The following is a 19152-nucleotide window of genomic DNA, read 5'->3' on the forward strand; positions in this document are numbered from 1 at the left end:
GTTATATTGTTCATTTCTAGTCACAATTTAAAAGCATTTGAGAAAGTGGAAAGTCAGTTTATAAGCTGATACCAGAACTGAGAGGTTTATAACTGTCAAGAGAGACAAAACAATTCTCCAAGATATCCATGCTCCTACAATTGTGTTTCCAAGTTTTCCTTGCTCCATCATTGGTGGCTGTGACTTCAAATGCCAAGGCCCTAAGATCTGTCCTTAAACCTCTCCACTTACCTACCTCTGTTTCCTCCTTACACTCCTTTAAGATGGTTTAAGATCATAAAACATGGCAGCAACAGTAGACCATTCAGTCCATTGAATATACTCTGCCATTCAAAGCAATAATGCTCAAATCTCTTTTTCTGTCTTTTCCCTCATAACCCTTGATCCCCCTTACTGATTAAAAAGCTGTATATCTCAGTTTTGAATATACTTAATGACTCAGCCTCACCAACCCTGTGTAGTAAAGAATTCTACAGATTTGCTATTCCTTAAGAGAAGAAATTCCTCTGGTCTCTGCCTTGAATGGGCAACTTACTTATAAAATCCCTAAAATGTGGAAACAGGCCTTTGGCTCAACAAGTCCACACCCACCCTCTGAAGAGTATCCCTCCTAGATCCATTCCCCTCCCCTATTATTGTACTGTTCCCTTAATTAATTAACCTAACCTAAACATCCCTGAACACTATGGGCAATTTAGCATGGCCAATTCACCTAACCCACACATCTTTGGACTGTGGGAGGAAACCAAAGCACCTAGAGGAAACCCACACAGACGCAAGGTGGGGAGTGGAATGTGCAAGCTCCACACAAACAGTCACCCGAGGCTGGAATCGAGGCTGGGTCCCTGGCGCTGTGAGGCAGCAGTGCTAACCACTGGGCCACCGCTCTGTCCATGGTGAGATTATGACCTCTGGTCTTAGACGCCCCTACAAAATCCCAAGATAACATCTTCCAAACCCATGACCACTTCATATCTGGAAGGACAAGGATAGCAGCACCACTGCAAGTCCCTCTCCAAGCCACTCACCATCCCGACTTGAAGATATAACACCGTTGAGTTAAAATGCTGGAACTCCATCCCTGCCCTCCTCCAAACAACACTGTGGATCTACCTGCAGTTCATGGACTGCAACAGTTGAAGACGACTATATACCACCACCTTCTCAAAGGCAACTCGGAATGAGCAATAAATGCTGGCCAGCCAATGATCCCACAAGTAAATTAAGAATAAAGGACAATAATCTCTCTGCATCCACCCTGCCAAGCCCCCTTATATTTTTCAAAAAAGACTCCTCACGTTATTCTAAATTCTATGATTTGGAGGAGCCAGTGTTGGCCTGGGGTGGATAAAGTTAAAAATCACACAACACCAGGTTATAGTCCAACAGGTTTATCTGGAAGCACTAGCTTTCAGAGCACTGCTCCTTCGCCTGGTGGTTCCTCCTGATGAAGGAGCAGCGTTCCGAAAGCTAGTGCTTCCAAAATAATAAATAAATAAACCTGTTCGACGATAACCTGGTGTTGTGTGATTTTTAACTTTCTCATTCCAAATAGTACAGGTTTAGCATACTCAATCTCTCCTCATAAGATAATTCCTCCACACCTGGCACCAGCCTGGTGACTCTTCTCTGGACTACCTCCAATGCCAGATATGTCTTTCCTTAGGTGAGGGGACCAAATCTTCCCCATTTTTGTAGTCCAGTTCCTTTAAAGTAAAATTGGAATTCCACTTGCTTTCCCTATGACCTGCTGAACTTGTTTTTGTGATTCATTAAGAAGGGCTTCCAAATACTTCTTGCAGCCTTTTGTCTATTTAAATAACATTCAGCTACTGATGTTCTTCCCATCCAAACCTACAACCTCACATTTTCCCACAATATATTCCATCTGCCAAGATTTGCCTACTTCCTTAACTTGTCTATATCTCTATTTGACTCTGTATCATTCTCACCACTTGTCCTCCCCATATATTTTTGTGCAAGTCTGGCTACAGTTCACACACATTCCTCATCCAATTCAATAACATATTGTAAATAATGTGGCTCCAGCACTGATTCTTATAGCTCCAATAATTAAAGGTTGACATCTTGAAAATGCGCCCTTATCCCAACTCTCTGTCTTCTATTATTTAGGCAATTCTCTCTCAATGCTAATACACTACCTACAGCATCAGATTCTCTTATTTTATTAACTAGCCTAACACGTGCTTATTAAACATCTTCTGAAAATCTAAGTATTACATCCACTGCTTCGCCTTTATTTATCTTGCTTGTTTTCTTCTCAAAAGAATTCTAATAAATGTTTTCACGCATTATTTCCCCTTCATGAATCCATGTTAACCCAATTTGTTCATATTATGTAGTTCTAAATGCTTTGCCAATAGATCCTTTATCATAGACTCTAGTATTTTCCCAATAACAGATGTTAAGCTAATTGGCCTATGGTTAACTTTATTTTATCTCCCCTTCTTAAATAAGAATGTTACATTGGCAGATTTCCAATCCTCCAAGACTTTCCCAGAATATAAGATTACTATTAGTATATCCACTATCTCTGTAGCTACTTCCTTTAAGATTCTTGGATGGATCCCATCAAGTCCAGGGAACTTTAGCGTCATTAGTTTCCCTTGTAGATGTTCTGCAGTGATAGTAATTGTAATTATTTCCTCTCCACCTTTTGGGTTTTAGTTATTTGGTGCTTTTGGAATGCTATTAGTATCTTCTACTGAGAGGATTATACATTATTTTTTTCTCCAGCACTGTTCTCTAAGAAGCCGATGTTCACTTTGGCCTTCCTGTTATATAAAGAAGCTCATGCTGTCTGTCTTGATACTTCCAAATTTACCCTGAATTTTATCTTCTCCCAGTTAATATTTTGTAATTTTTAAAAAAAACTTTCTAAACCTTATGATTACCAGTAATCTTTGACATATTTTATACATTTTTCTTTCAATTTGTTTCTACATTATTCAGGTGAAAACACTTCAAAAGGTTATTGTTGTAGTTCACTTTGAAATGTCTGGATGAATACAAGATTTTCCTTGCTTTGGTCATTTTTAAAACTTGCCTCTTGACCAAGCTGTCGGTCACCTAATATCTTTTGTGTGCAACTTGTAGTCAAATTTTGTTTAATAAAACTCCTGCATTTGGTAGCGTGAAATATGCTTTATTAAAGATGCTACATAGATGCATGATATTGCTGGTGATGTTGCTGAATGCTCGGATGAAATCAAATAAATTGGACGGAAGATCTTGTATTAATTCCATTGTTGAAAGGTTGTGCCAAATGATCTGTTCCTGTTCTGTAAATTTTATGTTACTTTATGTAACTGTTTGTTGAAACTGCAGAAGTAGTGCTTAGAAGTCCAAATAAGCATCAGAAGGTCATCTGTAATTGGACTTGGGCTTCTTTTGAATAAAGAGGAAGCAGTGCAGAGAGAACCCTGCCAGTGCTTTCCATTAGGACCTGGGCAATATTAGGGCAGCACAGTGGCTCAGTGGTTAGCACTGTTGCCTCACAGCACCAGGGTCCCAGGTTCGATTCTAGCCTCGGGTGACTGTCTGTGTGGAGTTTTCACATGCTCCCAGTGTCTGCATGGGTTTCCTTTGGGTGCTCTGGTTTCCTCCCATATTCCAAAGATGTGCAGGTCAGGTGAATTGGCCATGCTAAATTGCCCCATAGTGTTAGGTCAATTAGTCAGAGGGAAATAGGTCTGGGTGGGTTACCCTTCGGAGGGTTGGTGTGGACTGGTTGGGCCAAAAGGCCTGTTTCCACACTGTAGGGAATATAATCTAATTAACTGCATAAGGATCTGGGCTGGCAGCATCTCACTTTTGGAAGGAGAGAGGGAGACCACTCCTGCTACTGTTTCAGTAAAGGTGGAAGACCAGGGAGCTGACCCAGTCATCTTCCACACCTTGTCTGTGCTCACATTTTGCAGTTGGTTCTTGAACAAAGTATGGGGTCTGAATTTGCATATTTAATTTGATCTAGCACCGATTTTAGGCCAGTAACACTTAAAATAAAATTGAAAGGACCAGTTTGACATTGGTATTGCCAATACAGAAGCACATGGCCAGAAACTGTTTACACCCAAAATACAGTTACAACGTGTTCTATCAAAGTGCGTCTGAACAAGCTTTGCTACATCTGGCCCGTGGCCTGGATATTTGAGCATAAACTATCGGATAAGTACTTTGTCATCTCAATGAGATCATCTCATTTTCAAACCCAGTTTGCCCAATCCCTCCTCACAGCCGTTCTGGGAAGAAGTCTGACAAACCTTGTTGAACCTGATCAAGTGTACCCGAGAACTCTGTGGGAAGCTGGGAAAGTGATTGCTGGGCGCCTTGCTGAGATATTTGTATCATCGATAGTCACAGGTGAGGTGCTGGAAGACTGGAGGTTGGCGACCGTGGTGCCATTGTTTAAGAAGAATAGTAAGGAAAAGCCAGGGAACTGTAGACCAGTGAGCTTGACGTCAGTGGTGGGTAAGTTGTTGGAGGGAATCCTGAGGGACAGGATGTACATGTATTTGAAAAGGCAAGGACTGATTAGGGATAGTCAACATGGCTTTGTGCATGGGAAATCATGTCTCACAAACTTGATTGAGTTTTTTGAAGAAGTAACAAAGAAGATTGATGAGGGCAGAGCAGTAGATGTGATCTATATGGACTTCAGTAAGGCATTCGACAAAGTTCCCCATGGGAGACTGGTTAGCAAGGTTAGATCTCATGGAATACAGGGAGAACTAGCCATTTGGATACAGAACTGGCTCAAAGGTAGAAGACAGAGGGTGGTGGTGGAAGGTTGTTTTTCAGACTGGAGGCCTGTGACCAGTGGCGTGCCACAAGGATCGGTGCTGGGTCCTCTACTTTTCATCATTTACAGAAATGATTTGGATGTGAGCATAAGAGGTACAGTTAGTAAGTTTGCAGATGACACCAAAATTTGAGGTGTTGTGGACAGCGAAGAGGGTTACCTCAGATTACAATGGGATCTCGATCAGATGGGCCAATGGGCTGAGAAGTGGCAGATGTAATTTAATTTAGATAACTGCGAGGTGCTGCATTTTGGGAAAGCAAATCTTAGCAGGACTTATACACTTAATGGTAAGGTCCTAGGGAGTGTTGCTGAAGAAAAAGACCTTGGAGTGCAGGTTCATAGCTCAAAGTAGAGTCGCAGGTAGATAGGATAGTGAAGAAGGCGTTTGGTATGCTTTCCTTCATTGGTCAGGCGTTTGGTATGCTTTCCTTCATTGGTCAGAGTATTGAGTACAGGAGTTGGGAGGTCATGTTGTGGCTGTACAGGACATTGGTTAGACCACTGTTGTAAGTCTGGTCTCCTTCCTATCGGAAAGATGTTCTGAAGCCTGAAAGGGTTCAGAAAGGTTTACTAGGATGTTGCTAGGGTTGGAGGATTTGAGCTGTAGGGAGAGGCTATGTAGGCTGGGCCTGTTTTCCCTGGAATGGAGGCTGAGGGGTGACCTTATAGAGGTTTATAAAATCATGAGGGGTGTGGATAGGATAAATAGACAAAGTCTTTTCCCTGGGGTGGGGGAGTCCAGAACTCGAGGGCATAGGTTTAATGTGAGAGGGAATGATATAAAAGAGACCTAAGGGGCAACCTTTTCACGCAAAAGGTGGTGAATGTGTGGAATGGGCTGCCAGAGGACGTGGTGGAGGCTGGTACAATTACATTTAAAAGGCATCTGGATGGGTATATGAATAGGAAGGGTTTGGAGGGATATGGGCTGGGTGCTGGCAGATGGGACTAGATTGGATTGGGATATCTGGTCGGCATGGACGAGTTGGACTGAAGGGTCTGTTACTGTGCTATACATCTCTATGACTCTATAACTCTCTCTCTATGGCATTGACAGTTTTCCTGAGATGAGGAGACCAAAACTGCACACAATACTCTAGGTGCGGCCTAACCAAACTCCTTTTCAATTGAAGCAAGACTTGCCTGCTTCTGTACGCCACTCCTCTTGCCTAAAGGCTAACATTGCATTAGCTCTCCTGATAGTTTGCTGCACCTGCATGTCAGTGACTTTATCAACAAGATCACACAGGTCCCATTGTCCATCTCCACTTTCCAAACATTTATTCTTTAAGAAATAATCTGCACACCTGTTCCTCATACCAAAGTGGAAAAGAGCAGACCATGTAAATTGAGTTTAATACCCTTTTAACTTATACCTGTTTAAAACAAAATATGTGTCTTGTCCAGCTGCAAGATTTTCATGAAGCAGACCAGTCTGTTTGCAGTGTGTTTCATGATTTCCTGCAGTGTCTCAAACTGTCCAGATAACAGCGTTAAAGGTTCACCTCAGGTATTTGTCTCACTGCATCTATTGCAACATAGGCTATAAATCATTTCAAAAATTTCTATTGGTAATTTCAATCAGTACAGAAGTTCAGTCCATTGTGGAGAGATTCATTTCAACCTTTTACTTCCTGACAGCCATTAGTGCAGTTCACTGTGAAACACTCCCTCTTGTGTAATCTGAACTGCAGGAAAGCTGTTGCTACCATCAGTGTTTAATGATAGGATTGTGAGAAGCATCAGAAAATTGTAGGTGAATACAGAAGAATAAGAAAACGTTTGCTATTGTAATTGATGCTTGTGTGAGCTGACCCATATCATGCTGTTACTTCTGCTGAATTCATACCCATTTCTGCTTCATTTTGTTCTAGTATCTCAGCAGTTCAACCTCTCCGTAGAGCAGACTGTGTTAGCTAAGCATATGAGCAAAATTCGAAAGCAAACTCCAACTAAGCCTGTCAAAGAACAGGTTATGGCTGGGAGACGGCAAATCTGTCCAACTCACACACTGCGTTCTGCTGTGTGGACTGCCCAACTTATGGAGCAACTTGCAACTTTCAAGTCCTGAAATTCTGCTCAAAAGGTCAGCTAGCTCAACCCCAGACAACTTAACCATTTATGTTGTTAAATGAGGAAAAGTTGGGATTATACATATTAGAGATAGAAAAATGAGAAGTGGGGTTGTTGCACTGACTTCATATTTCTGTGGGCCTGGACACTGGACACTGAACACTGGACCTTCTCAGTTGCTGCAATGACAAGGTCAGATGCAGGTTTTGAGGCTGAAGGATGGTTTCAGTGAGGTGGAGCCATCACTAGGTGTGTAAAGCTCAACATAGTTTTGCAACTTGAAAAAGAACTTTTCACATTTAAATGTTTGGTGGTGCTGGAATAGTTGCTGAACTGGAATCTTCTTTAGTGAGCTTTTTACCTGCATTACTTAAGACCTTGAGGGAGCTCAACAGGCTGGATGCTGAGAGGATATTTCCCATTGTTGGGGGTATCTAGAACAGGTGGGTATGGTTTCAAATTAAAGGGCTGTCTTTTAAGATGGGGGAGGGGAGGTGGTGGAGAAGTGGATCTTCTTCCATCAGAGATAGTCACCAATCTTCGGAATTGTCTTCCCTCAACAGGAGTGAAGTTTGGCTCCTTGAATATGTTTAAGGTTGTGTTAGACAGATTCTTGACCTCCAAGGGAGTTGAGGTAATGGGGATCATGTGGGAAAGCGGAGGTGAGACCAAGAACATATCAGCCACGATCTCATTGGATAATGGAGCATGCTGAAGAGGCAGAAAGGACTCCATTTGTTGTAGTCCTGATTTGCCCCTTTACATGTCACAGGCCAGCAGATTTAGAAGCACTTGTTTCCTTTTCTGCCTTTGCTTCTGAATACCACAATCGATACAAACTAACAGGATTGGCTCTGACCTGCTGGTTTACACAGGGTAATGCACAACACCAATACAACCCAGAGAGAGAGAGAAGGGACTGCTGTTTGATGAATGATGTACTTCTCCTGTCTTGCGATGAAGTAAAGACAGCCTGTGAGTGGAACTGTCAATATTGCCATCACTGGCTAAAAATTGCTCACATTCTGAGCAAGGTCTGGGCCTGAGAGAGGGACGCACTGATGTGAAACAGAAAAGTTGTTTATTCCCACAACGGATGTTTCCTGAGCTTCAGCGAATAAATCATCCATGCTAATTGCAACACGCCCCTTGGTCACAAAAAAAAATTCCAGGAAATATATAGCACGTTTGTTGTTGGGAGGAATTGTCCAGGACAAATTGTTGAGGATACTCCGAGGACACCTCCCTGGATACCATTTAACCCTTGGCTGTCCACTGCTATTTTGGTTCACTGCTGCTTAATGATTCATTTATCAGGAAGAATTTAGAAGGCCAGGGCTCTTTCTGCTTGCGAAGGGAAAAGCCCATTAAGATGACGCTGAGTTCAGTTGGGTGTGAGGTTGAGAAACTGCATTCACTTGTGGGTGAAACAAACAAATCTCACTAATGGATTAAATCAAAAATATAAGGGGAAATAGTCTAGAGGGAAGTACTTGCTGTTAAATGAAGTGTTCTTGGTGCAATGATGCAAACCCCAAGGATGCTTGAACATCACCCAAGGGTGACAGGGGAATAATTGGAAGACGTCATTTGAGTGGGAGGTAACTGGTAGGGAGTATAAAAACAGCATAGAATTATTGGGACGAATGGCCTGTTCCTGTAGATTCCGTGTTACTTAAGTTACAGAATTGTTCTTGTAGTCATGTTGTATTGTTGTTGTAGTAGTGATGCATTGTCGTTGTGTACTGTTGCTGTAGTTGTGTACTGTTGCTGTAGTTGTGTACTGTTGCTGTCATTGTGTATTGTTGCAGTAGTTGCGTACTGTTGCTATCGTTGTGTATTGTTGCTGTAGTTGTGTACTGTTGCTGTCATTGTGTACTGTTGCTGTCATTGTGTACTGTTGCTGTCATTGTGTACTGTTGCTATCGTTGTGTATTGTTGCTGTAGTTGTGTATTGTTGCTGTCATTGTGTACTGTTGCTGTAGATGTGTACTGTTGCTGTAGTTGTGTATTGTTGCTGTCATTGTGTACTGTTGCTGTAGTTGTGTACTGTTGCTGTAGTTGTGAACTGTTGCTATCGTTGTGTATTGTTGCTGTAGTTGTGTACTGTTGCTATCGTTGTGTATTGTTGCTGTCATTGTGTACTGTTGCTGTAGTTGTGTATTGTTGCTATAGTTGTGTACTGTAGCTGTAGTTGCGTATTGTTGCTGTACCTGTATACTGTTGCTGTCATTGTGTATTGTTGCTGTAGTTGTGTACTGTTGCTGTCGTTGTGTATTGTTGCTGTTGTTGTGTACTGTTGCTGTAGTTGTGTATTGTAGCTATAGTAGTGATGCACTGTAGTTGTGTATTGTTACTGTAGTTGTGTATTGTTGCTATCATTGTGTATTGTTGCTGTAGATGTGTACTGTTGCTGTAGTTGTGTATTGTTGCTGTCATTGTGTACTGTTGCTGTAGTTGTGTACTGTTGCTGTAGTTGTGAACTGTTGCTATCGTTGTGTATTGTTGCTGTAGTTGTGTACTGTTGCTATCGTTGTGTATTGTTGCTGTCATTGTGTACTGTTGCTGTAGTTGTGTATTGTTGCTATAGTTGTGTACTGTAGCTGTAGTTGCGTATTGTTGCTGTACCTGTATACTGTTGCTGTTATTGTGTATTGTTGCTGTAGTTGTGTACTGTTGCTGTCGTTGTGTATTGTTGCTGTCGTTGTGTACTGTTGCTGTAGTTGTGTATTGTTGCTGTAGCTGTGTACTGTTGCAGTAGTTGTGTATTGTTGCTGTAGTTGTGTAATGTTGCTGTAGTTGTGTAATGTTGCTGTCGTTGTGTAATGTTGCTGTCGTTGTGTATTGTTGCTGTAGTTGTGTACTGTTGCTGTAGTTGTGTATTGTAGCTGTAGTAGTGATGCACTGTAGTTGTGTATTGTTACTGTAGTTGTGTATTGTTGCTGTCGTGTATTGTTGCTGTCGTTGTGTATTGTAGCTGTATTAGTGATGCATTGTAGTTGTGTACTGTTGCTGTAGTTGTGTATTGTTGCTGTAGTTGTGTATTGTTGCTGTAGTAGTGATGCATTGTAGTTGTGTATTGTTGCTGTCGTTGTGTACTGAAGCTGTAGTAGTGATGCATTGTAGTTGTGTACTGTTGCTCTAGCTGTATACTGTTGCTATAGTTGCGTATTGTTGCTGTAGTAGTGGTGCATTGCAGTTGTGTACTGTTGCTGTAGTTGTGTATTGATGCTGTAGTTGTGGATTGTTGCTGTCGTTGTGTACTGTTGCTGTCGCTGTGTACTGTTGCTGTTGTTGTGTACTGTTGCTGTAGTTGTGTATTTTTGCTGTAGTTGTGTACTGTTGCTGTCGTTGTGTATTGTTGCTGTCGTTGTGTACTGTTGCTGTAGTTGTGTATTGTTGCTGTAGTAGTGATGCATTGTAGTTGTGTATTGTTGCTGTTGTTGTGTACTGTAGCTGTAGTAGTGATGCATTGTAGATGTGTATTGTTGCTGTAGTTGTGTACTGTTGCTGTAGCTGTGTACTGATGCTGTAGTTGCGTATTGTTGCTGTAGTAGTGGTGCATTGCAGTTGTGTACTGTTGCTGTCGTTGTGTACTGTTGCTGTCGTTGTGTATTGTTGCTGTAGTTGTGTACTGTTGCTGTCGTTGTGTATTGTTGCTGTAGTTGTGTATTGTTGCTGTAGTTGTGTACTGTTGCTGTCGTGTATTGTTGCTGTAGTTGTGTACTGTTGCTGTCATTGTGTACTGTTGCTGTCGTTGTGTATTGTTGCTGTAGTTGTGTATTGTTGCTGTCATTGTGTATTATTGCTGTCGTCGTGTATTGTTGCTGTAGTTGTGTACTGTTGCTGTCGTTGTGTACTGTTGCTGTCATTGTGTATTGTTGCTGTAGTTGTGTATTGTTGCTGTCGTTGTGTACTGTTGCTGTCGTTGTGTATTGTTGCTGTAGTTGTGTACTGTTGCTGTCGTTGTGTATTGTTGCTGTAGTTGTGTATTGTTGCTGTAGTTGTGTACTGTTACTGTCGTGTATTGTTGCTGTAGTTGTGTACTGTTGCTGTCGTTGTGTACTGTTGCTGTCATTGTGTATTGTTGCTGTAGTTGTGTACTGTTGCTGTCGTTGTGTATTGTTGCTGTCGTTGTGTACTATTGCTGTCGTTGTGTACTGTTGCTATCATTGTGTATTGTTGCTGTAGTTGTGTATTGTTGCTGTAGTTGTGTACTGTTGCTGTCGTTGTGTATTGTTGCTGTAGTTGTGTACTGTTGCTGTCGTTGTGTACTGTTGCTGTAGTTGTGTATTGTTGCTGTAGTTGTGTGCTGTTGCTGTAGTTGTGTGCTGTTGCTATCGTTGTGTATTGATGCTGTCACGGTGTTCTCTAACAGCAGCGTTGTCACCATTGCTTTAATTGTGTCATATTATAGTAGCAGCTGTGTATTGTTGTTGTAGATGTGCATTATTGTAGTTGTGTCGTATGATTGTTGTAGTGGTCTCATATTGTTGTTACAATGGAGCCATATTGTTGTAGCACTTGACATTTTGCAAGAACCCCCTGCCCTGTCCTGTCCTAGAAGGATGTCAATCACCTCATCCTCAGCCTGTATCTGCTACACACTGCCCCACCCCAGTCAGTCTGGTCAGGTTTCCAGGTTGGCGCTGATGGAGTGCTACACTGTCGGAGGGTCAGCGCTGAGGGTGCGCCACACCGTCAGAGGGTCGGAGCTGAGGGAGCACCGCACTGTCAGAGGGTCGGCGCTGAGGGAGCACCGCACTGTCGGAGGGTCGGCGCTGTCGGAGCGCCACACCGTCAGAGGGTCGGAGCTGAGGGAGCACCGCACTGTCAGAGGATCAGCGCTGAGGGAGCACCGCACTGTCGGAGGGTCGGCGCTGTCGGAGTGCCACACTGTCAGATCTGCTGGCACCTTTTCAGGATTAATGGAGTTTCCTCTATTCAAGCTATTATGTCACCCTCTGACCAAAGCATCAGGCAGGTGGTTTCTTATTGCTATTATGTTGAACTTGGACTGACATTGGCCGCACTTTCTGAATGAAGGACCTGCTGGTAAGCTCTTTGTCCTCAGTTCATGAGGGGAAGTGATGTGAGACTTTCCTGAGGCTATGAATTGGAAGGAGTTAATCAGTGAAGAAGTCACGTATGTTCAGCATTTACTACTGCGCTTCCTTTTGCTACTTCTTAAAAAACTTTGAACAGCAACTATAACCTTCCTCGGATCCTTTCCTTCACATGATATCCTGTTTTATTGGAACTTTGGCAAGCAGTAAATCTCTGGCCCTCCCTCTCTGCAGGCTTGGGTGTGGTGCAACCTCACTCACACACTCTGCACCTCACCGTAACAATGTGGTGAGGTTAGAGTGGGAGCACAGAGCACCCACAGGGTACACCTCTGTCTGAACAGAAGCCGCAACAACCTGTAAGGTAAGGTCTGAGTGTGTTTGTAATCCTGTGCTGGAACTGAGCGTTTACCCGCAGAGTTGAGCAAGTATGCACAGTCTGATATTGAGGCACTGCCTCAGTGACTTATTCCTCTGACTGGCTTGTTTATTTTAACTGTTCTCAGTTTAATTTACATTACTAAATGACACACAGGTTTTAGTTTGTGCAACATTAAACTCACAGTCTGAACGTTTGTGTGAAATCTTGTTTTGCATGTATTAACAATGGGAGATGAAAAACACTTTCCCTTTCTCTTCTACTAACAATTCCTCGGTCCAGCGCTCCAGGACAATGCGTTTAGACTTTGATCTATGTTCTCAGTTATTGGGACTGAACAATCAAAACTCACTTTACAGTCAGTATCAAGCACCTGCTAATCCTGCCTGCTGTTTTAGATGTGACCTGCCTTTCTTCTAGAATGCCATTAACTGGAAATCTGTGTCAGCTTTGTGAGATGAAGAGGGGTTGGTGTGGGGCTGGGTGGGGCAGGGAGTTTGAGAGGGACTTGTCTGGTGATCCATTTGAGATTGTAACATTGGACATGACAGTTTATCGGTCCCATAAACTGACCTCAAATTCCCGATGTGAGGAGTACACCTTTATTATCTAAATTCAGTCAACTGATAGCATGACTCTCAGTCTATAATTTAGGACTCTAGCAGGATTGTACATGATCTGCCTGTTTAAAAGGTCAATCTCTCAGGAGAGGGGCGATTGGGTGTAAGGCTAGTTTATTTGACATAGAATTAACAAGCAATGTGATTGGTTTTAGTGAGATGAATATTCTCATACCTTTAAAGACCAAAATGTACATCCCTACTATCAATCTGAGTGGCAACTTGTGTACACACTATCCTTGAATTAGTGGGCATGAAGCTCCTTTCCTGAACATATTCATATTTGAGATTGGAATCTGTCGAACGTCCTGCTGAAAGATTTCCCTCTTCATTTGCATACTGCATTTTCAAAGCACCCATGGCCTCTCTCCTCTGTTTTCCTCCTGTTCTACAACTCATGAAGGTCTCTGCACTTCTCCAATTCTGGCCTCTTCTAAATTCACACTCTCTTTACTGTACTTTGGGCAGTTGTGCCTACAGCCTATTGACTCTTAGGCTCTGGAGTCTTTCCATCAGCTTTTCTCTCTTAAAACCTACCATTTCGTCCAATCTTCAAGGTATCAGTCCAAAAAGCTCCGAGTGGTACCAGTTTGGTGACATTCCTTTGAATTGGCTTGACATTATTCACCACAGTGAAAGAGAGAGGTGACTGGAAGGGATTGATTGTTCCAGGTTACCCCAGATCGCCTGGGCTGTAGACACCTCTGTTACAAATAGTCCATGTTCATTCCTTGGCGATGGGGCTCATTCCCTGTCACTCTACTTAGAGGGAGATCTCTGGCTATTTTCTTCATGAGATAAAGTCCAACCTCTGACCCCTCCCACAACCACTAAGTTCATCCAAGTTTACATCCTTTGAGTAATTGTGCCTTTCAGGGTGTGCACACATTCAATATGTTGTCGAACTTATCCTCTGACCAGGAATATTAAACGAAGCATCAAAGTGTGAGCTGCTGTTCATTCAACACTTAGCTTTTTGAACCACTGAATGATTCTGTACAGAAAGACGCCATTCAGCCCAACATGAGAATCCCACTCTCTCTTTCTAAGCCCTCCAAGTATTTCTCCACCTCTCGTCTGAAAGATAAGATTGAGTCTGGTTCTAACCACCTTTCAGGCAGTGACACCCTATCTGCATGTTTTCATGGTTTATAAAATGCATACCTGGCCCACATTTGACTCTACAAAGTGTATTTTCTCTTTTCACACAGGGGTCAGATTGACACTGCACTTTGTGTGAGAGGAATGTGGGCTGTCTTGTTTCTCGAGCAAAGTTGTCTCTTATTTTCTACCCACCATCCCCAGGTTTTGTATTTCTCTCTCTCTCTGTCTGGAACAACTCGAAGTGTGCTCCATAAAGAATCGTCAATGGTACGGCCAAAAATTTGCTTTTGTTTCAAAAGGAGGGAAATTCATTAACAATCCTCACACAAGTTTTAAAATGGTAAAATCAAAAATGGCAAAATGTGGCTCAGGGTTTAAAATTGTATTTGAGTGGAACTCACTGACGCTTGGTAATACGGGGGAGTTTTGGGATAGGCCAATGGAAATCACAGCTCATTTTATTTGTGATGAGGATAAACAAGAATTGCAGAGGGCCGTAGTAAATAGAGGAAAGAGTTTCAATAAGGACTCTTGCTACCCACCCCTGCACCTTTTAATGTGGCACCTGGTGTGTCCTTGGCTCTTTTCCACACACCTCCCCCCTCCCCTCCTCCCCCCCGCCGGCCCCCGCACCCTCGTTATTATGTTTACTACCGGTGCCCAGTCATGCTTACATTATCCTTGAGGCTTTCAGGGGATGGGTGTTGGTTAAAATGAGGTATTAAAGTTGCCTGATCCTAATTCTTCAGTTGTCTGAGAGGCCTCCTCCACCATTCGTATCCATGATCCATGCTCTCCCCCACCCCCACCCCCCACCCCCCCCCCCCCCCCCCGCCCATCCCCCACCCCCCCACAAATTCCAATTATCATTCACACCCTGTGGCTCCTGACCAAGCCCACTGGCATGGACATCTCTGCACCCTGTTCTATGACATGCTGATCTCCTGATGTCAGGTACAGACTATTCAGGGAATCAGAGTCTCTGCCTAACCTACATTGAGTGTGGGTCCTAAGTTCATACCTAACTCTCCCGTGATCCCTTAATGGCATTTATCCAAAAACTTGCAAATGATAGCAAGTTTATCAGTGAAAACCTCCCAATATACTATACAGCAGTACAACCAGACAAAATATCAAACCCACAGAAGGAGTTATTAGTAGGAGTGAGTATATTTGATTAAGAGTGGAATTTATGGAGAATGATAAGGACTGGGAAGAGAAGTTTTGATGATGGAATGTGGACCTAAGACAGCTGAAGAGATAATCACTGGCACAGAGAAGTGTGTGTGTGTGTGTCCACAGGAGGTCAGAGGTGTAGGATGTTTTCGGAAGCTGAAACAAGGTACAGTCTTTTAAAATACAATACAATACTTTCTCTAAAATGACAACAAATGAAAAGGAAAAGCTTATTATTGGTATAATGCCAGTGTTTGCGATTTGCAGGATGTAAATGTCTTTCTCCAGGTCAACTGGGTGTATTTTTCCCACTTTAGTTTAAATTGTTTGGGGTGAGTGTTGGGGGGGGGGGGGGGGGGGAGGGGGGGAGCGCGGGGTGAGTACCTCACCCTTTCACAGGTCTTCACAACCTAGTTGGCCAGAAGCTTTGAAGGCCCACAGCTTCTAGGCCTTATGGCCTGCTGGTTGAGGCCTACTCCTCAGAGGATCCAGCGGTGAGAAGGTAAGCGTTACAGGGTGGCTGTTTTGGGGGAGAGAGCAAGCAAGTACAGGAGGGTACCTTCAGTGTGATGACAGGCCTTTAACTCCAAAAGCACTGTGCAGTGTGCACTTTGACCACTGGGCCTCGGTCACTGCTACAATACTGTCACGGACAAATGCATCTGTGACAGGTTGATTGGTGACAACAAGGTTTAGGATTTCTTTTATTTGATTTGGTTTATTATTGTCACATGTACCTCGGTACAGTGAAAATTTTTGTTTTGCATGCAGTACAGGCAGATCATATTATACAAAGTGTTTTAGGGTAATAGAACAGAGCGAGGAATACAATGTTACAGCTGCAGAGGAGGTGCACAGAGAGTGAGATCAACATTCTCCTCTACTTCCCCACCATGTTCCACAGAACCAATCTGGCAGATACCAGCATCAGGACTTGGTCAGTAGTGGTGCTTCCCAAGTTCCTCGCTGAATTCTGTAACTTTTATTCTCCATAAAAATGCAAGATCTAGGATCAGGAGTAGGCCATTCAGTCCATCAAAGCTGTTCCACCATTGAATACAATCATGTCAGATGTTATAATAGTGTCAATCCACTTTCCTACCTGCGATATTTTCTCCCCCATTTCACGGAATGGGAAGTCCCTCATTCCTTTCTCCACCTGCTTTTTTTGTTAAAGAGTTCACTCGTGAGGGGAATTATATTCTCAGCATCCTGTCTGTTAAGTCCTCTTACAATCTGATGTGTTTCAGTAAGATCACTCATGTTCCTCTAAACTCAAATGAGCTCAGGCCCAACCTCCTTTAGAACATAGAACACAGGAAAAGGCCCTTCAGCCCATGCCGACTGTGGTGCTAAACTAAACTAAATCTATCTCGTGCACATGGTCCATATCCTTCTATTCCCTGCCCATTCATGTGTATGTTTAAATGCCCCTTAGACGTCGCTAATCTACCACCTCCCCTGACAGTGTGTTTGGGGCACCAACCACCCTTTGCATTAAAAAGAAACACTTGCCTCACACATCTCCTTTAAAATTTTCCCCTCTCACCTGTGCAATCATATCCACCCTGGGAAAGAGACTCCAACTGTACATGCCTTCGATGATTTTATATGCATCTATCAGATGATCCTGTCAAATATATGGAATGGTTTAGATGTCTGCGGAGGGAAACTGATTCAGGCATAGTCACACAATGTGCTGTCATCAACTCTCTCTCTGTGTTCCCCTAGAGTACAACTGCCCGTTACACATCTATTCAAGCAAAAGGTTTTCATGAAAATTGAGCAGTTGGGTGGATATTTGAAAGACTTTTTTTTTGGTTGCCATTTAATGGAGAGAGAGATTCCAATATAATACTCGTGATACCAGCACAAAATGGAAGCAGGAGTCGACCATGTGGTCTAGATTAGATCCACATGTAAACTGGGATACATTGTCTAATCTGAACAGCAAAGCAAAACCAGGGATTCTGCTGCCTCTTGAATATTTGATGATGAACATTAGATAAGAATAATTCATTCTCTTGATTTTAAACTTTCTATATTTGAAAAGTCACTGATATTCCATGGCATTGGTAAGGCCATAGTTAGAGTACTGAGTACGATTCTGGTCACCCTGCTATAGGAAGCATGTTATTAAAGAGGAAAGAGAGCAAAAAAGGATAATATCAAGACTGGAGGGATTGAGTTATAACGAGAGGCTGGGATTGTTTTCCCTGGAGGTTAGGAAGTTTGGCATGGTGGCTTAGTGGTTAGCACTATTGCCTCACAGCGACAGGGAACCCAGGTTCGACTCCCGCCTCAGGCGACTGTCTATGTGGAGTTTGCACGTTCTCCCTGTGTCTGTGTGGGTTTCCTCCGGGTGCTCCAGTTTCCTCCCACAGTCCAAAAATGTGCAGGTTGGGTGAATTGGCAGTGTTAAATTGTCCCATTGTGTTAGATGCGTTAGTCAGAGGGGAATGGGTCTGGGCAGGTTACTCTTCGGAGGGTCGGGGTGGACTTGTTGGGCCAAAAGGCTGTTCCCACACAGTCGGGAATCTTTAAAAAAAAAGTTGAGGAGAGAGGTTTATAAAATTGAGAGGGGCATAGATAAGGTGACTTGCCAAGGTCCTTTCCCTGGGGTAGGGGAGACCACAACTAGAGGACGTAGGTTTAAAGTGAGAGGGCAAAGATTTAAAAAGAGACCTGCGGGGCAACGTTTTCACACAGAGGGTGATGCTTATGTGGAACGAGCTGCCAGAGGAAGTGGTGGAGACAAGTACAATTACAACATTTAAAAAGATATTTGGACAGGAAAGGTTTAGAGGGATATGGGCCAAACGCAATCAAATGGGACTAGTTCAGTTTAGGAAACTTGATTGTATTGGATGGGTCAGGCCGAAGGGTCTGTTTCCAAGCTGTATGACTCTATGTCCCTGAATGTATTCAGGTTGAGTACTGCAACAAAATAACATTAAGATATGTAATTCACTGGGTCTGGGGGAGATGGGACACCTTCTTGCAGATCATTTCAGAGAACATCTCTGGGATACCCACACCCACCAACCCCACTGGCCTGTAGCTGAACACTTCAACTTCCCCTCCCACTCCATCAAGGACATGCAGCTCCTGGGCCTCCTCCATCGCCAAACCGTTACCAATTGACGCCTGGAGGAGGAGCGCCTCATATTCCACCTCGGGACCCTGCACCCACACGGGATAAATGTGGATTTCAACAGCTTCCTCATTTCCCCTCCCCCAACATTATCCCAGTCCCAAGCCTCCAACTCAGCACTGCCATCCAGACCTGTCCATCACTGCCCCCCTGACCTATCATCCTCTCCCTCACCTTCATCCACCTATCGCTTTCCCAGCTACCTCCCCGCAACCCCCAACCCCCTCCCATTTATCTCTCAGCTCTGGCCCACAAGCCTCATTCCTGGTGATAGGCTTATGCCTGAAACATTGATCCTCCTGATCCTCGGATGCTGCATCATCTTTTTTTTTAGATTCCCTACAGTGTAAAACAGGCCCTTTGGCCCAACCAGCCTACACCGACCCTCCGGAGAGTAACCCACCCAGACCCATTTCCCTCTGACTAATGCACCTAAAACTACGGACAATTTAGCATGGCTAATTCACCTGACCTGCCCATCTTTGGATTGTGGGAGAAAACCGGAGCACCCGGAGGAAACCCATGCAGACACGGGGAGAATGTGCAAATTCCACACAGTCAGTCGCCTGAGGCTGGAATTGAACCTGGGACCCTGGTGCTGTGAGGCAGCAGTGCTAACCACTGAGCCACTATGGTGCCCCTGTGCTTGCTTTTCCAGCACTACACTCTTAATTCTGATCTCCAGCATCTGCAGTCCTCACTATCTCCTAGTTGATTTAGTCACAGAATGTAGCCTCCCACGTTAACTGATTTAT

The 19152-nt window shown here is 43.5% G+C and overlaps 1 protein-coding gene across 5 annotated transcripts in view; it reads left to right on the forward strand.

Moving 5' to 3' along the window:
* Positions 1-19152, forward strand: part of LOC140494485 (PALM2-AKAP2 fusion protein-like) — a 241144-nt gene that overhangs the window by 178417 nt on the left and 43575 nt on the right. The window contains exon 1 of one of the 5 annotated variants that reach the window (XM_072593707.1): positions 14221-14334. The exons of the other annotated variants lie outside the window; for them this stretch is intronic. Within the exon in view, the coding sequence (XP_072449808.1) occupies positions 14332-14334 (3 nt within the window). The 5' untranslated portion in view covers positions 14221-14331. Of the gene's footprint in view, positions 1-14220; positions 14335-19152 lie in introns of those variants that run through there. 5 annotated transcript variants of the gene reach the window in all.

The sequence above is a fragment of the Chiloscyllium punctatum genome, chromosome 24 (genome assembly GCF_047496795.1).
Source record: "Chiloscyllium punctatum isolate Juve2018m chromosome 24, sChiPun1.3, whole genome shotgun sequence".
Classification (NCBI taxonomy): Eukaryota; Metazoa; Chordata; class Chondrichthyes; order Orectolobiformes; family Hemiscylliidae; genus Chiloscyllium; species Chiloscyllium punctatum.